The sequence below is a fragment of the Anomaloglossus baeobatrachus genome, chromosome 1 (assembly GCF_048569485.1).
Source record: "Anomaloglossus baeobatrachus isolate aAnoBae1 chromosome 1, aAnoBae1.hap1, whole genome shotgun sequence".
NCBI classification, from domain to species: Eukaryota; Metazoa; Chordata; class Amphibia; order Anura; family Aromobatidae; genus Anomaloglossus; species Anomaloglossus baeobatrachus.
Genome location: NC_134353.1, coordinates 179,401,460 through 179,419,094, shown reverse-complemented (window position 1 = coordinate 179,419,094; position 17,635 = coordinate 179,401,460). Strand labels below are relative to the sequence as shown.

Below are 17,635 nucleotides of genomic sequence, written 5' to 3'. Positions count from 1 at the left end.
GCACAATGTATGTATATGTTTATATTTTAGCCAAAGAGTATTGTACACTTATACATTCATTTTACCATAGGTTTGTTGGCACTTTTCTGTATTCTTGTAAGACGAACAGGAACCAAGGTGCTCAGACCACACTATCCCCAGGGTGTTCCTGTAACAGCAGGGACCAAAGAAGAGTCCACACAGGGGCTGCAGGGGATTGTCAAGGTGCACATTACCCCTTAGCTACCTTATACACATACATAGCTAACAGTGTCTGATATATGCTGCTGGTGGATCGGGCCACATTTCAGCTACCAGCGTCCTTTTAAGTTGTTAGCATGTCAGTGGGGCAGGGTAGAATAAAGGACCAACATAAATTAACCTACAGATATAGGGTCACCCTACAGGTTAATATCGTTTTAAAACTCTACAGCCATTGCACTGAATGCCCGGCCTTCCAGGAGGAATGTATTCCTCCTGGCAGCCTCTAGCTTTCAGTCATACAGGCGCGGCTGGAGAAGTTTCAGTCATCGCTCAGTACATAGTGAGCTGCAACTGTAACCACTTCCCGGCACTGACTGACAGCCAGCTTTGCATTGCATCAGAGTCGGCTGTCAGCCAGTGCTGAGGATTGACTACAGTCGACGCTCACTTTGCACTGGTGACTGAAACTGCTCTGGCCACGCCTCTGTGACTGAAAGGCAGAGGTTGCAGGGAGAAATAAAGTTAATTTTCCTGCCAGTAGCCGGGCTTTTAGCATGCTGGCTGGAATTTAGAACGGTATTATTCTGCAGATTGACCCCATATATGCAGGTCACGGCCTTTTTTGACATGACAGGTCCCCTTTAAACAAGTCTACTGATCTAATAAATTAATCTTATGGGTAAATTAATGTAACAGTAAACATCTTGTAGACACTGAAGGATTTTTATGGCCGGAGACTTGTCTCTTATGGTGTCTGTTCTAGTGTGGATTCGCATTTCTGTGTCATGGTGAGACACAAAGAGTTACAGTTCAGTTACCATATGTAAAATGTCCTAAAGGAAGTTCACACGAATGCCGTGTGGGTGGCTTATGAACAATAATTTCACTGAAAATTAGGATATCCAGCCAAGAAGTAACTTGTACACGCTTGCATTATGTTTGGAATAAATGGTGTACTAGCATCTATTTTTTATGTTACTGTAAACTGAAAAATAACACATGAAAGGCACGTCAGCAGGTGTGTCACAGCATCAAAAAGACTAAATCGCTGTCCTAAGGGGTTCTTGTTCTCTCCTTTACTGTGTGTGCTTGTATGTTATTTAGAAGAATTACTAAGCGCAGTCCTAAGGGACAATTGTTTCAATCTAATTGTTTGCTCTCATCCATCACTGTAGAAATTTCCATTTCTGGTGGGCTGAGGTGTTCCACAAATTCCTATTCCCTGTAGCATAGCTTGAGGTGAACCAGAATGTGACATTTCCGCTAGTCACATCGCGAAAATCAAGTTTCCCCAGAGATTAACCTCTTCGAGGAATCCTAAAATTAAGAATGAAAAAAACTACTACAGTGGAACCTTGGTTAACGAGAACAATCCGTTCTGGGAGTGTGCTTGTAAACCAAGTTACTCGTTCAGCAAAGCAAAATTTGCCATAGGAAATCATTGCAAAGCAGACAATTCGTTCCACAAAATGTTAAATGTCCCATCCTGGTCCCCTATTGTGCCATTCCACATATGCACAAAAACACACAAACATGCACAAACTCACACAAACACACACACACACACACATACAAGCACGCACGCACATGCACATATTATGCTCATCTTACCTTCCGTTCCATCGCCGGTCTCCTGGGACTTGCTGTTCACTGGTACGGGCTGTGTATCGGGTTACCATCACGACGAGGCCGGAACTTCCACACTCAAGAGCGCTGATGTCAAAAGCAGGAGCTGCTTCCCTCTGATTGGTCAGCGCGCTGCCTTTGAGTAGCGTCTGATAGCCGAAGTTCTTGCCTCGTCGCCATGCTTGCCGATACACATCCTGGAGCGGCGAACTACAGGACCCAGGAGGCCGGCGATGGAACTGAAGGTACACATATTATGCTCACCTTACCTTCCGTTCCATCGCCGGCCTCCTGGGTCTTGTAGTTCGCTGCGAGGATTCTTCCCTCGTCGCGATGAGCCGGCGAACTACAAGAACCATGAGACTGGCGATGGAACGGAAGGTAAGGTGAGCATAATACTGTATGTGTGTACGTGCGTGCATGCGTGATTGTTTGTGTGTGTTTTGTGCGTGCATGTGTGTGTTTGTGTGGACTTCAAGAGCGGGTCAGAGCGCGGTGGATGTACAGAACCGGAAGTGTGTGCGGTGAGGATTTTGCTCGTACAGCAAAGCTTTCTCGTAAACAGAGTTACAAATTTACAGAAATCTTTGCTTGTTAAGCGAAATTCTCGTTAAGTGGGTTACTCGTTAAGCGAGGTTCCACTGTATTCCGTTTCAAAGTGCAATACAAAGATACAAATTAAGATTTTCCATTACATAAGGGAGGCTTCCCCTGGCACATGCCCCTTCTTTACTGACCCACTCCTTTTTTTTTCTCCCTCTTCTCTCTCTTTTTCTTCTCTCTGTTTTTCTTCTCTCTCTTTTTCTCCTATAGACCAAAATGTTACGTTATAACTTGGATAACAATTTCTGAATCTTCTCGCTTTTGTTTTTATCTGATTAGTAGAATCTCTGAATATAACCAAACACAAAATAATAGAATTTGAGACAAGGCGTTCTTTTTTATTTGTGGGCCTTCACTTGGTTGTTTTCCAGGCTCGTAGACGTCTTGTATTTTTGGTGTATTCAAATGTATATTTATTATGCTTTGTATTTCTGGGACTTGTATATTTGTAAAATCTTAATAAAAATAGATTTACACAAAAATACAAAAAAAGTAACAAAACTGGCACTTTCATGATCATTCTTCCTCACTTAGGCTACGTGAATAAAAGTTGTAGGACTTAAAGGATGTGTCCAGTCACAGGATACTGATGACCTATCCGCAGAGTAGAGCATCAATATGAAATCAACAGGAGTCCAACACCTGGCATCCCCACGAACCAGCTGTTATTTGTTCTGCAGAGCAATGCTCAACTACACATGGAATGGAGTAGCACTTGCTCTGTTCAAAGTGTTTATATCTGGCCAGAGCAAATGGCTGCTGATTGGTGGAGTGCTAGGTGCCTAACCCCTATCTGATCTGATCTTGATGATCTATCCGTTGGATAGGTCACCAATATGCTGTTAATGGACAATCCATTTAAAGGGGTATTTCTGCTAAAGACAATCATAGCATATTCAAAGTTTTCTAAGCTGTTTCTATATTTCTGAAACGTCCCTTAAATATAAATTTAGAGAACTGAAAAAGACTAATGGGGACATAATTACAAAGCTTATATAGGTTGAAAAAAGACCTAGGTCCATCTAATTCAATCTTCCTCCAACAATTATATATCAAGTACATTGCTTAACTGATTTTTGTCAGCACCACATCATTGACCACACTCCATTTAAACTCCACACTGTAGACTGCACTGCTGCGGAATATCGGGCTTGGGTCTACTGTATGATCAAGTGATTGCGGGGGTCCAAACAGTCTGACATTTATCACCTGTGGAGAGATGGTAAATATCCATTGTGAGAGATCCAAGATGACTGAACAATACCACCATACAGCTGTTGTACTGAGTCCAGCCCAGATTGTCTGATCATATTGAGCTCATTCATCACAAGTCATCCAGACGACATGAAAATAGCCACAGCAATCCGCATCAATGAAAGTCAAATGAAGTTGGTGCAGACTAAGAATAGGAAGCCCCTACCACCTGCACAGCTAGCACTGACTAAGAATAGGAAGCCCCTACCACCTGCACAGCTAGCACTGACTAAGGATAGGAAGCCCCTACCACCTGCACAGCTAGCACTGACTAAGAATAGGAAGCCTCTACCACCTGCACAGCTAGCACTGACTAAGAATAGGAAGCCCCTACCACCTGCACAGCTAGCACTGACTAAGAATAGGAAGCCCCTACCACCTGCACAGCTAGCACTGACTAAGAATAGGAAGCCCCTACCACCTGCACAGCTAGCACTGACTAAGAATAGGAAGCCTCTACCACCTGCACAGCTAGCACTGACTAAGAATAGGAAGCCCCTACCACCTGCACAGCTAGCACTGACTAAGAATAGGAAGCCCCTACCACCTGCACAGCTAGCACTGACTAAGAATAGGAAGCCCCTACCACCTGCACAGCTAGCACTGACTAAGAATAGGAAGCCTCTACCACCTGCACAGCTAGCACTGACTAAGAATAGGAAGCCCCTACCACCTGCACAGCTAGCACTGACTAAGAATAGGAAGCCCCTACCACCTGCACAGCTAGCACTGACTAAGAATAGGAAGCCTCTACCACATGCACAGCTAGCACTGACTAAGAATAGGAAGCCCCTACCACCTGCACAGCTAGCACTGACTAAGAATAGGAAGCCCCTACCACCTGCACAGCTAGTGCAGTGGGTGAGCAGACCCCCTGCAAAGGGAAGCATAGTTAGCCCGGAAATGCCATTAATAAAAATGTGTTCGTTGTAAATGTAATATGTTTGAAACCCCCTAGTGGCCGGGTGGAACGGCTGTTGCCACCGGGGAAGGAGGAGCCGGCTAACACCAGGGGAGGAGTTTAGGTGTGTGTGAGTTAGTTGGATCCGGGACGGAAGAGTGAGAACATCGAGGGGCAGAGTGTGTGAGCGGGACCAGCAGGGGGCGCCGGAGAGAAAGGAGTGGAACGTAACCTCAGGGTGTGAAGCAACTGGTGTGGGTCCGGTGTGCGTGTAACCGAAGAGTGGGAGCGGGAGTACCCCGGGCATATCCCCATCAGAGGGTCCGTTAGGGCAGGCTGCCCCCAGCTCCACCGAAAGTGCCTGATTTTACTGCCGGATTGTTATGTACAATAAAGGATGTCTTTTGTTACCACCACCCTTTGCCTGAAGATCGTTTGTACACCGTCCGGCGAATGCACCATCACACTCTGCCCCACCAAGTCAGCTCCCGACCTTGAGGTAGTGGTGAAGCCAGGGACAAGCCTGAAAACTACAGCCACGACTACAAGGCCGGAGGCCCCCCTGGCTCATCACTACATGTGGCGTAGTCGGCAGGATGCGAATTCCCTGCCAGGGACCCAAGAAGTCGGAGATCAAGTGGTGCCTAGGGCACAGGATCCGAACTATGATAGAAGATTTCCGATCCCATGGTGGGAAGAAGAAGATACAGTGCCTGCAGCGTTGGACCGGGCACAAGATGGCGGCAAGATGGCCGTCGTCTGTGAAGATGAAGAAAAGGCGCGAAAAATTGGCGCCAAAAGAAGAGCCTGGGGCTGGCCGATGCCGAAAAAGAAGTTCGGAGTACTCCGCCCAAAGAGGGGAGGTGCCGGTCCCAGGGCACGAAGAAAGACATATGAAGTGGGCGGTGTTTTGAAGAAAAAGAAGAACCGCCACGGAGGAGTCAAGATGATGTGTGAGGCTGGGGGTGGAGCATGCCCAAGAGCGGGAAACATAGGCCCGCCTCCATTTCCTCCAGCATCAGCATCGACTCCGCCGCCATTGCTAGAGACGTCGCGAGTTCTTGACATGGAGACCTCCGAACAACAAGAAATGGTGACCGCCCTAGCACTCACTAGCCTGGGTCAAGGGCTCCGTCCCAAGCACGTTGCAGCTACTGGAGTGCCCCCTCTCGACATCCCGGCCGCGCCAGGAGGATCAGAACGGCCGGCTAAAGTGACCTGGCTGACCACTTGGGATGCTGCGACCGGAGGCACCACCACAGAAGTCCGGGCGACTTATGCTACACAGTTGCCGGTGGGGAATCGGCCCCTGGAGATCCTATATGCCGACCTCGAGACACCTCCGCCCGTCGCCGCGGCAGCAGCGCCATCCGCCTCCGGACAGGAGCCGGCAGAAGTACTTGCCCAGAAGCTGGAGCGAGACCACCGGGGCTTTTTCTGGGACCCCGTACGCCCGTCTCCCATACCTTACCCAAGGGCTCCGTCCCCGGTACCAGACCCCGTTCAAGAGCGGCTGCTCGCGGAAACCATCGCCCGGGAGATGATGGCCGGTCCCGGCAGCGAAGAGCTGGCGTTACAATTCACCACCGGTATAGTGGTGAAATTTAATCAGCAGGAAGGCTATGGTTTTATCCGGGAAGAGACAACCGGAGATGACTATTTCTATAACCGGGTACACCTGGATGTGGAAGGGTTACCGCAGCGCCTCCACACCCTCTATCAGGTTGAAAAAGTACAGTTTCTACCCGAGGCGGGAAGCCGCTGCCTTTTCGCGGTCGGAGTGACCAGGATGCCGACCCCACGTGAAGCGGCCCAATGGCAGCAGGAGCTAGAATGGGAAGAGCACCAGAATCGGCGACGGAATCAGTCAAAACCGGTGTCGACCGATGCATCCCATCCCAGACGTACCTTGGCGGTCGCACCGGAGGTGAAGCCCAGCCCGACCGCTGACCCGGAAAAGAGCACTCCGGCGGTGCTGGCGGTCAATCAGAGTGTTACCAACCACCCGGTGATTGTTCTGGATGTGCCTCAACCACCCCGGGTAGCGGCTCCATCACCCCCGGCGGGGACCGAAGAGGCCACGCCATCAGAGGCCCCCTACGCTCCTGTGTCTTTTCGGAGGGTACGCCGACAACCTGGGCAGTCCCTGGGCGACTACATCCAGGCCCAGGCGGCCGAATGGAAGCGGTCCTGGCCTCCGGAGTAAAATGTCCTGGTCGGCTTGTACGAAGACCGGCAGAAGTTGTGTTCCTGTTGTTCCAGTTGTTAAGCCCGGAGAGAGTCCGCTGCTGGACTGAGCTAGGGGCTCCTCCGTAAGGCGAAGAGGGAACAGTTTTGTTTCAGTTTTGTATTCCTGTTGTCCACAACGTAGACCGGGAGCGCTGCTAAGCCTCCGGGCACCACCAAAGACCGGGAGCGCTGCTAAGCCTCCGGGCACTGCCAAGACCGAGCGCTGGACTGGTGCCCCTTTTCTTCCGGGCCGCTTGTTGTGGACTGGTTCGTAGCTTATCACCATGTTATGTCTAGTTTTAAAGTGTATGTGATTTTTTAGATAGAGCCTTGCCGGGAGGCTCGGGTTTTAAGAGGGGAGGTATGCAGTGGGTGAGCAGACCCCCTGCAAAGGGAAGCATAGTTAGCCCGGAAATGCCATTAATAAAAATGTGTTCGTTGTAAATGTAATATGTTTGAAACCCCCTAGTGGCCGGGTGGAACGGCTGTTGCCACCGGGGAAGGAGGAGCCGGCTAACACCAGGGGAGGAGTTTAGGTGTGTGTGAGTTAGTTGGATCCGGGACGGAAGAGTGAGAACATCGAGGAGCAGAGTGTGTGAGCGGGACCAGCAGGGGGCACCGGAGAGAAAGGAGTGGAACGTAACCTCAGGGTGTGAAGCAACTGGTATGGGTCCGGTGTGCGTGTAACCGAAGAGTGGGAGCCCGGCGAAGTGGAGTACCCCGGGCATATCCCCATCAGAGGGTGCATTAGGGCAGGCTGCCCCCAGCGCCACCGAAAGTGCCTGATTTTACTGCCAGATTGTTATGTACAATAAAGGATGTCTTTTGTTACCACCACCCTTTGCCTGAAGATCGTTTGTACACCGTCCGGCGAATGCACCATCACACTCTGCCCCACCAAGTCAGCTCCCGACCTTGAGGTAGTGGTGAAGCCAGGGACAAGCCTGAAAACTACAGCCACGACTACAAGGCCGGAGGCTCCCCTGGCTCATCACTACACTAGCACTGACTAAGAATAGGAAGCCCCTACCACCTGCACAGCTAGCACTGACTAAGAATAGGAAGCCCCTACCAACTGCACAGCTAGCACTACAATACCAACTTCTATGCATAAGAAAGAACAAACCCGGAAAGAGCAGAAACAAGCACAGGGGATCTAAAGACAACAGAGCCTTCACCAGGCCCGAAAACATTGCTTTCCCCTGCTGGGCAGAGGTTATTCTAAGTTCACCACACTCTTCCCTAATGTGTGATTATTCTGGGTCTTAATGGATCTTTCATGAGCACTGATGTGAAAGGATGCCCCACATGGCCATTAATACACTCCAGTGTTTCCAGTCATCAGCTGTTTCCTTGCATTAATGTTTTACCTTTATATTTGAGAAGTTGTCCACCACTTTTTATTTTAATAATGAGCCCATAGAGATATGAAAGTTAATAAAAGACACACACTCACAATACCTTATTAATATAGCCCACCTGTCCCCCACTTTCCGGTGTGAGGAGCACATGACCCCTGCAGTCAATCAGTAGCCATAGCTGCAAAGATCATGTGTCGGTCGTCCTAGCCAAAAGAGATAGATTCGATGTGACCCTTGCAGTCAATTAGTGGCCATAGCTACAATGGCTGTAAAGGTAATTTGCCATCCAAGCCAAAAGAGATAACTCAGATGTGACCCCTGCAGTCAATCAGTGGCCATAGCTGCACTGGCCATGTGCCATCCAAGCCAAAACAAATAGCTTAGGCCTCTTCCACACATCAGTTTTTTGAGTTCAGCCAGACACTGTTTTATCCCATCTGAGCATGCTCTGTTTAAAAAAACGGAATCCGTCGCTGGATTCCATCATAGCATGGATCCTGCATCAATAGGCTTCCATTCTAAAAGACGACGAACGGCGACGGATCCAATGCCGTCCGTTTTTTTGACGGTGACAAAAAAACGTTCCCCTGGACTTTGCTTCTGTCGGCCGCAAAGAGATTTTTTGACAGATCCGTCGTACGTCGGAAGCAACGTCGGGCCACCCGTCGTTTTATTCACATTTTGACGGATTGTGACTGAAGGCAAAAAACTGATGTGTGAAAGGAGCCTTAGGCTAAGTTCACACATCCTGTGTTTTCAATCCGTCAGGTCCGTCAGCAACGGATCAGTCATTTTCAAGATGTCAACTGATGCAACTGATGTGTTTTTCACAGGATTCCTTTCACAGGAATCCTGTGAAAAAACGGATCAGTTGCGTCCGTTACATCCGCTGTGCGTCCGTTTTTTGACGGATCAGTCATGATCCGTCTGTGTTTGGGACAGCCCAGTGGGCGTGCCAAGCATGCTGGGCATGCTCAGTAGAGCATGACGGAATCCTGCGCTGGATTCCGTTGTAAGACGGATTACGACGGAATCCAGCACCATAGACATGCATTACAAGCTTGACGGATGGCGACGGATTCCTGTGCGGCGCGTTAATTTTGACGGCCCGAAAAACGTTACATTCTGCGTTGCTCCCCGCTCGGCGGTCAGTCAAAAACGACGGACCGCGACGCAGCGGATGCAACGCAGGGTCATCAGTCGCAATCCGTCGCTAATAGAAGTCTATGGGGAAATACAGGATTCCTGCAAAATATTTTGCAGGTTACCGTAATTCCCCAAGGCGACGGATTGTGACTGATGCAAAACACAGGATGTGTGAACTTAGCCTTAGATGTGACCCCTGCAGTTAATCAGTAACCGGGCAGCAGTACAGAAAAGAGTCCGGCATGTATGTATGTGTATATTGTTTCTTTTTTCATATCTCCATGGGCACATTTTTCAATTAAAACATTCTAAATTTAACTAAAACTCTCAAATGTTGCACAAAAATTTACTTGGAGCTTGATTAAAAGTTTCTTATGAATAATATTTTTACACAATTTAACAGTTTACATCTAAAAGATGTGGAGAATATACAAGTTGAACTAACCTGGGCCGGATTTCGAGTTGCATGAAGCTATGGTTCGCTATACATAACAGCTCAGCCAGGCCCCTTCTCTGTCCCAGCTGTACAGGCAGAGAACGGGACTGACTTAAAGGGAATCTGTCACCACTTTTTTGGTGTATAAGCTGCGGCCACCACTACCGGGCTCTTCTATACTGCATTCTAACATGCTGTATATAAGAGCCCAGGCCGCTGTGAGAACATAAAAAACACTTTATAATACTTACCTAACGGTCGCTCGGTTGGCCAGATGTGCGTCTCCGTTGTCCAGTGACGGTGCCTCCTCTTTCATATACATATATATGTATGCATATCATATCCTGTGGCTAGGCAATGCGCCATGAGACTACCCATTTAGGTGACATTTTTTAAAAAATAAATACATCACCTGTTAAAAAACAGTGTTCCTGTCCTACATGACCAGGTCCTTTTTAAGACCCAGCAGCTCTGCCATGCCAAGGTTTGGCCATTTTTTAATATGGGGCATGTAACCAGACCTGTGCATGACCTTTTTTCTAAATCTGTACTTTACACCAACAAAAGAATAATACAAAAAATAGTGTATCAAGCAAATGTATATAAACCTAAAAATAAGATACACTATACTATTTATAAAATGTTTAATTTTTTAAAAAATAAAAAAAATACTAAAAAAATTCACAAAAGGAAATTTTTGAGGGAAAGGAGCTAATAACAGGATAAGGTGCACATGAGGAGGATAGGCAAAAATAATTATTACATAAGTCTGGACAGAGTGTAATGAAAAGTAAATAAATACAGAATTTATGTTAGCATATATTAGAGACAATAGGGTATCCAAGTTTCCTCACCTTTGAAAAGGGTAAGCAATCCTTGTCAGCTTCCTTGTCTTTCACTTCAAAGTCATAAAGTGCTTTACATTGAGGCGGAGGTTGAGGTAAAGGCTTAATAATCTGCACAAAGTTGGTTGGGAAGAAGCCATGGACTCCATTAATTTCTCCATGGTACCAATTCTCATCAACCTGACGGCGGAGGACAATGATGTCACCTTTGTTAAATTTCAGATCCCCGGGTTCTTTCCCTTCGTAGTTGTACAAAGCTTTGGCACACGGTAACTGAGGTACACCCTGAAAAGAAAAGGACATATTAACATTAGGATGATTTTTCAAATTGACATTAATAGGGAATGTATCATTTAAAAAAGTCCATACTTGACACATCAGAGTTAACCTTTTAGATGGAATGGATTCTAATGTTCATTTTCGCTTTTTTAATTTAAATAATAATAACAATCTTGCAGTTTGCACTCTGGCTAATCAGCCTCATAATGGTCTGACACTTCATGTTTTGTAATAGTCACTTCTCAGCAGTCTATTAACATTACAGGCAGGATTACAATAACTGGTAAAACCTATATAAAGCTGTCAGGTCTTGGATTTGATCCAGCAGCCTCCTGTGCTGTGCTCCGTTTCCCTCTCTGCTGAGCCACGGTCAGGCTCAGTTGCTATCTAGGTTCTGAATACTTTGTCTCTGTGTGGACACTTTGTTTTCATTACCTTACTGCCAACAAGTGTTGCCTATTATGTAATTTAGTGTGCCCTATCACCCAGCGAGTGTAACTATATAAAGCTTGCCTGGGCTTCCATGTCCTGCTGGTTATATTTCTGCAGTGAACCATGCTTGGAACTATAGCCTGTTTGTTTTGAGTTTCTCCTGGCAGATTATAATTTAGTGTACCTTATTTTACTTTACATCTTCCCCTGGATTCTTAAGGAGATACATGGAACCCTCAATGGCCACTTAGGAAGCAAAAGGTTCCAGTGGTCATCTGAGTCATCCAGTTAGAGGTGTTTCAGTCTGTGCAGTAGCCTTTAGGGACTACGGAGCTGGGACCTCTAGTCTGTACCGGGTGGGTCAGATGTAGTAGTTTTAAGTAAGACCTTACTTTACATTATGTACCACATGTGCACTTTAATGCGCATAACAATAGCTTACACAGGATCCACAATTTTTTTTTTATGTCAGGTTCCAGAAGAATGAAAACCAATCTTATCATATATATACAAACTACAAGCCTACAACCTACAATAGCCCTCAGTCCAGTGGGCCACTGCGCAACCAGCTCTGTCCTCACCTATTGTACCATCACCCATTCCCTGTAGACTGTGAGCCCTCGCGGGCAGGGTCCTCTCTCCTCCTATACCAGTCTGTCTTGTACTGTTAATGATTGTTGTACATATACCCTCTTTCACTTGTAAAGCGCCATGGAATAAATGGCGCTATAATAATAAATAATAATAATAATATAGATTAGGTGGACCTTAAATGATGTAGGCCAGAATAATGCAAGTGCTTCTTAGATTACTGCAATTTGTAACTCTAGGAACGGCAGCCATTTTTCTCCTAACGCTGCACAGCAAGCATTTCACATATTTCTGTGGACTTAGGGAAATCAGAATGTGCTCTCCATATGTTCCCAGCACATTCACTTCTATGATGGGAATCACTGGCCCTTTAGTGGATATGTTATTCCAAAAACAAGGATCTAAGAGAGAGCTGTCCTTCCAGCTTTCAACACCACGCGCTCTTTCCTATGGAAGGAAATCGACAGCAGATCTCCTTTGCAGCAGCAAACTTAAAAGCAGATAATAATAAAGTATCGACTTCCCATATTCATTAATTTTATAGCATCTTACCACGCTTTCCAAATCTGGCAGATGTCGGATTGCACATGTGGTGGTGGAAATAGAGGAATAAGTCACCATATGTGCTTCATGCTTGCCGGAGCACTCCGCATGCATTCATCCATCATGCAGTCACAATTAATCATACAAATTACATAGTGATACGTGGTATACGTGAGCTTACCTATACTGGAAGGCCTGCCATGGACACAACGAACATCATGCTGGTATGGGAACACTAAAGCTGACAACATACTAATTACTAATATAACACACTGGGGGAAATCCGATAGGTAAGGACTGTAGGAAATCTACTGAAATGTGTTTATAGGATGGCTGACCAGTGAAAATTTACCAACAATACCTATACATCACTGCAAGACGAATCTCAGGGCAAAAAGTGGTATGAAGGGGTTAATCATTGGAGATCAGACAGCTAGGATCCATCCCAATTAGAATAACGGGGGTTTCAATAATAAATGTATTTATTTATATAGCGTCAACATATTCTGCAGAACTTTTTACAATAAATGGAGTGGCAGTGCGTGTACTCGACCACGGCTCCATTCATTCTCGATGGGGCTGCCGAGCGCTGCTCTGTAGAGAATGAGTAGGGGGCTGTCGGGCATGCAACCTGCCAATCTATTGTACCAAGGATAAAAGTGCACCATTAGGTAAAGTTCCCCATTCTGTCAATCAGAGCAGGTCCCAGAATTCAGATCCCACCGATCAATAAGTTATCACGTATAGACAGACAATAACTTGTTTTCATTGGAAAACCCCTTTAAAGTTACCGTACTGACTCATATTAAGAGTTTGGCGATTTCTCATCTAATTTTAAACTACTAAGAAGCCAAACTTTTTCGATAAGTATAAGTGGACATTCTGATTCCAAATGGTGTTGCCCATCCTTTTTGTTATTGACAATATTGCTTAACAAAAATAAAATAAAATTATTTTTTCATTCATTTGTTAACTTTCCTCACTACTGGGTGAGGATCACAGATTTGACAATTCACATATAGCAGATTATTTCCCTGCTCAGATCATCCACATATAGATATTGTCCAGGTATCTTCTGGACAATATCCTATTATCCTACGGTATTTTTCTGTTATACCACTATGAGGTTTTGGCTTTCACCTTTTAATTACAAAAAAATACTCATTCTTAAAATTCCACAGACTATCAGAATATTTCCTCCAAGAAGTAATGACTGGAGCTATGAAACCAGGCACTATGAAAACAGATACTTAGGCTTTATACACATAATTGAATAGGGAAGTTTCTGTTGCGACTACAAGTGAACAATGTAATACTGGCATCTTGGAACACAAGACTTCTCCTATTAGGCTGCGTGCCCACGATCAGTATTACTAGCGCTCTACACACAGCATATTTTCACTGCGTCCAGAATACTGCGTTACAGTACAAGCACAGTGGGTGGGACTAATAGAAATCCCAAGCCTCTGTGCTTCATTTTTACGCTGCATAAAATCCCCTGCGGTGCATGTTTCCGAGCCGCAGAATGTCAATTTCTCTTGTGGAGGCGCTGAATCTTCTGTGCGGATATTCCCCATAGACTTGAATTAGATGTGGAAAATCCGCAGTTTAGAAAAAACGCATGCGTTGTAAGTGCGTTTACACAGCGCACACATACCCAAAACATGCATGTACAACAACATTTAGGCTATGTTCACACTAGAAAAATGATTTTTCTTAAGAAATTTCTTAAGAGTGAAGGATTAGTGCTCCTGCGTTAAAAAAAACGCACCAAAAACGCACCTGCGTTTTTTGCCGCGTTTTCGGTGCGTTTTCGGTGCGTTTTTGGTGCGTTTTTACCGCTGGTTGCTCCCTGCGTTATTGTGCCAATTATCTATCGCAAATAACGCAGTTAGCTGCAGAAAAGAAGTGACATGCTCATTCTTTTTCTTAAGAAAATCTACTGAAAGAATTTTCTTAAGAAAAAAACGCAGTGTGCGCACAGCTAATTTTTTTGCCATAGGTTTTGCTGGGGAATGTCTGCAGAAAGGTTACAAGAATTTCTCAAGAAATTTCCGCAGCAAAAACGGACCAAAAACGCAGGTAAAAAACGCAGTGTGTGAACATAGCCTTAAGGCATCAATAAAGTTGATTGAAAGACAGGAAGCAGAACAATCAGGAACTTCTCGAAAGCAATGTCCCACCTCCCTACATATGAGATGCTAGCACCCTTTAGTGATTTTCATGTGTGACTAAAAAGTGTTTAGCCTGGTTTAACCTAATAAAAAAAGTAAATTATTTAAAAAAAAAAAAAAAAATCAAAACAAAACAAACCAACGTGGGGTCCCCTCACTTTTGATAACCACCCAAGGTAAAGCAAACGGCCGGGGGCGGATATTATCAGGCTGGGAAAGTCCATGTTTATTTGGCCTTTCCCAGCCCAATAAATCAGCCACAGCAGCACCAAAAGTGGTGCATCACATAAGATGCTCCAATCACATCCACACGAGGACCTGCAGTGGAACGCAATTGTAGCGCTCCTGAAACCCTCAAGGCACTACAGGGAACTGCATCCTCTAGAGGATGCAGGACCTACCCCCTGGAACCTGGAGTACCAGTGTCGATTCCAACACACATCTAAATCCTAGTTCTCGTCTCCACACTGGTTATAGAGGGTTAACTATGTAAGGGGATAGTCACCATGGGAATGAGTCCCTGGGTATAGCCAGCCTGGTGGGAGGGGTCAGCAGGCAAACGGTCAGAGAGAGTCAAGGAGTTGGGAGTAAACAGGAGAGGTGTGCGGATGTGCCTGAGCTGGGTCTGTGTAATGGTGACCCTGGGGGCACAGGAGAGAGGTCGCCAGGAAGAGTAGCGAGATATCGCTGGGACCAGAGCACGAACAGGGCACATGGCCCTAGGTCAAATGTCAAGTTTCAAACGGTTTGATAAATACCTGCACGGTGAGGACACCTTCACGGACTTCATCGAACCAAATAATCCGGGGGCATCAGCAGTAAACTAGGATCGGGCTTTGGACACTTACCTCCCAGCAGGGTCCGCACTGCCCGCCGTACGGAGGAGACTGTACCCTGAAAGGCACAGTCGGGGTTCCCAAACTCTCCACGCTACGGGAACTCAATCTACAGAGAGTGCTGGGGACAGAGCAACCTGGGTCACTACATTGGCACTGATACTCCTGGGACCAGCAGGCCGAGGGTCCATGGGAGTAGAGACTGTTAAAGTTAATCTGGTGTGGTCTCCATCATTATACACCACACATCTACCAGGCACAGCCCTACCTGCGGAGGGCCTACTACCATAGCTACCACTACCACAATCCCTGGGATTTCCCACATTGAGCAGCGGTGGTTCTTCATCCTTAACCACAACCCGCAGGTGGCGTCACGAACATTAACTCTATTATCCCCTTTAAATACTCCCTTTTTATTAAGCGTCCCCAGGGCACGGGACCGGGCAACGGCCACCAGAGTGATATTCCCAACTGCAACTGCCCAGGACAGAGTACCCCCTTCCATGGGCGACACACATTAAGGAGCAGGTTCTTGATACGTTCCACCACAGGTCTTTGATGCGTTCCACTGCGTCCCAGGTTTCCCTGGCAGCCAGAAGCAGTATGGTTTCACTGGATATGTGTGTGATGTTACTGCAATCGGATTTGTGTATGTGTGAGCAGAGGGTTACGGGCTGGAAGCAGGGGAGTATTGCTGTGTAACACACAAGGACCTGCTGGGAGCACTCGCTAAGGAACATCGGAGGACCTGGGAGTGACGCAGATGTTCAGGGTCTGGTAAGTGTGATTCTCATGGGGGGGTGTCTGTCTTGTTTTGGAGGTCCCCCAACCCGTGTTTCCCCAAAAACAAGCCCTACCCTGAAAATATAAGCTCTAGCTCATTTTTGAGGGCAAAAAATAATATAAGACAGTGTTTTACTTTCTAGGAAACATGGTATCTATTTATCTATCTGCTTTACTGAATAATTTGCCTTGGGAAACTTCCTGTTTGCTCTTCTGCCTATGAAAAAAAATCAGCTGTAAGCGCTGATTGTGGGAACTCAGAAAATTAGTTTGTCAAAGGTAAAAAGGCCAATACAACAGGATCGGAAAAGTCAGAACTTGTTACAAAAAAAACCACATTTAGGCTATGTGTCCACGGGAGAATGTAGCTGCGGATTTTTCTGCATCAAAATCCACGGCTTTACCGCAAAATCCGCACCTTTTCAAAGGTGCAGATTTGCCGCGGATTTACCGCGGAATTGCCGCGGATTTTGGTGCGGATTTTTTTTTCTTTTTTTTCCCAATTCTGAAGCCAAAATCCGGATCAAAATCCGCAACAATAATTGACATGTTGCAGATTTTTCCGGATCAAAATCCGCACCAAATCCGCCGCGGAAAAATCCGCAGCATGGGCACAGCATTTCCAAAAAGCCATAGAAATGGCTGGGAAGTGCCGCTGCTGCAGATTTTCGGGAAATCCGCGGCTTTTCCGCGAGAAATCCGCGGCAAAATCCGCGCATTTTCCGCAGCGTGGGCACATAGCCTTACAGTACCAGCATGTTAATTCATTCTGCCTTTTTCATCGTTTTTAATCCACTCACATGACTTAAAAACATATAAAAAAAAATGCATGCCCAAACGTGTGTATCTTATGCAGCCTTTTCCCTCGTAACACTCTGCTGCAATACTAAATGTAAAATCTTATTCTTCAGAGACAACTAGGGTCTATTTTCTGACATACCGTATATCTACCAAATTATGCCACCGGCTATATAGTGGTGTGTATTACCCATGGGCTCACATGTTGAAAAAAATAAAAAGAAACGTATACCGAACTATATTAGCTCAATAAGACACAAAGGAATATTATGGAAGTAGTGTGAATACAGTCATACTCTACGTAAGAGAATATTCTTGTAAGGAAATAAAAGCAACAAAAATATGGAAAAACAAAAGTTATCGTTTCCACGAAACTTGAATGAAGATCATTTACAAAGCCATCATTACACCTTTAATATGAGCTTCCTTTTTTAATCAATTTTACAGGGAATGTGCTATGAGATAAATTACCTTTTATTTTAATCAGATATTATGTTAAATGTATCTTTACAAGAGAAAAATGTAATTTTCTTTTTAGACTCATGTTTCTTTTGTTCTGACGGTTTTCCGGCAGTCTCATTATCAGCACAGACAGGATTACAATGAAAGATAACA

The 17,635-nt window shown here is 45.7% G+C and overlaps 1 protein-coding gene across 2 annotated transcripts in view; it reads right to left on the bottom strand.

Moving 5' to 3' along the window:
* Positions 1–17,635, bottom strand: part of SH3RF1 (SH3 domain containing ring finger 1) — a 211,547-nt gene that overhangs the window by 79,012 nt on the left and 114,900 nt on the right. For both annotated transcript variants that reach the window (XM_075347241.1, XM_075347249.1), the window contains exon 3: positions 10,594–10,869. In XM_075347241.1, the coding sequence (XP_075203356.1) occupies positions 10,594–10,869 (276 nt within the window). The remainder of the gene's footprint in view (positions 1–10,593; positions 10,870–17,635) is intronic.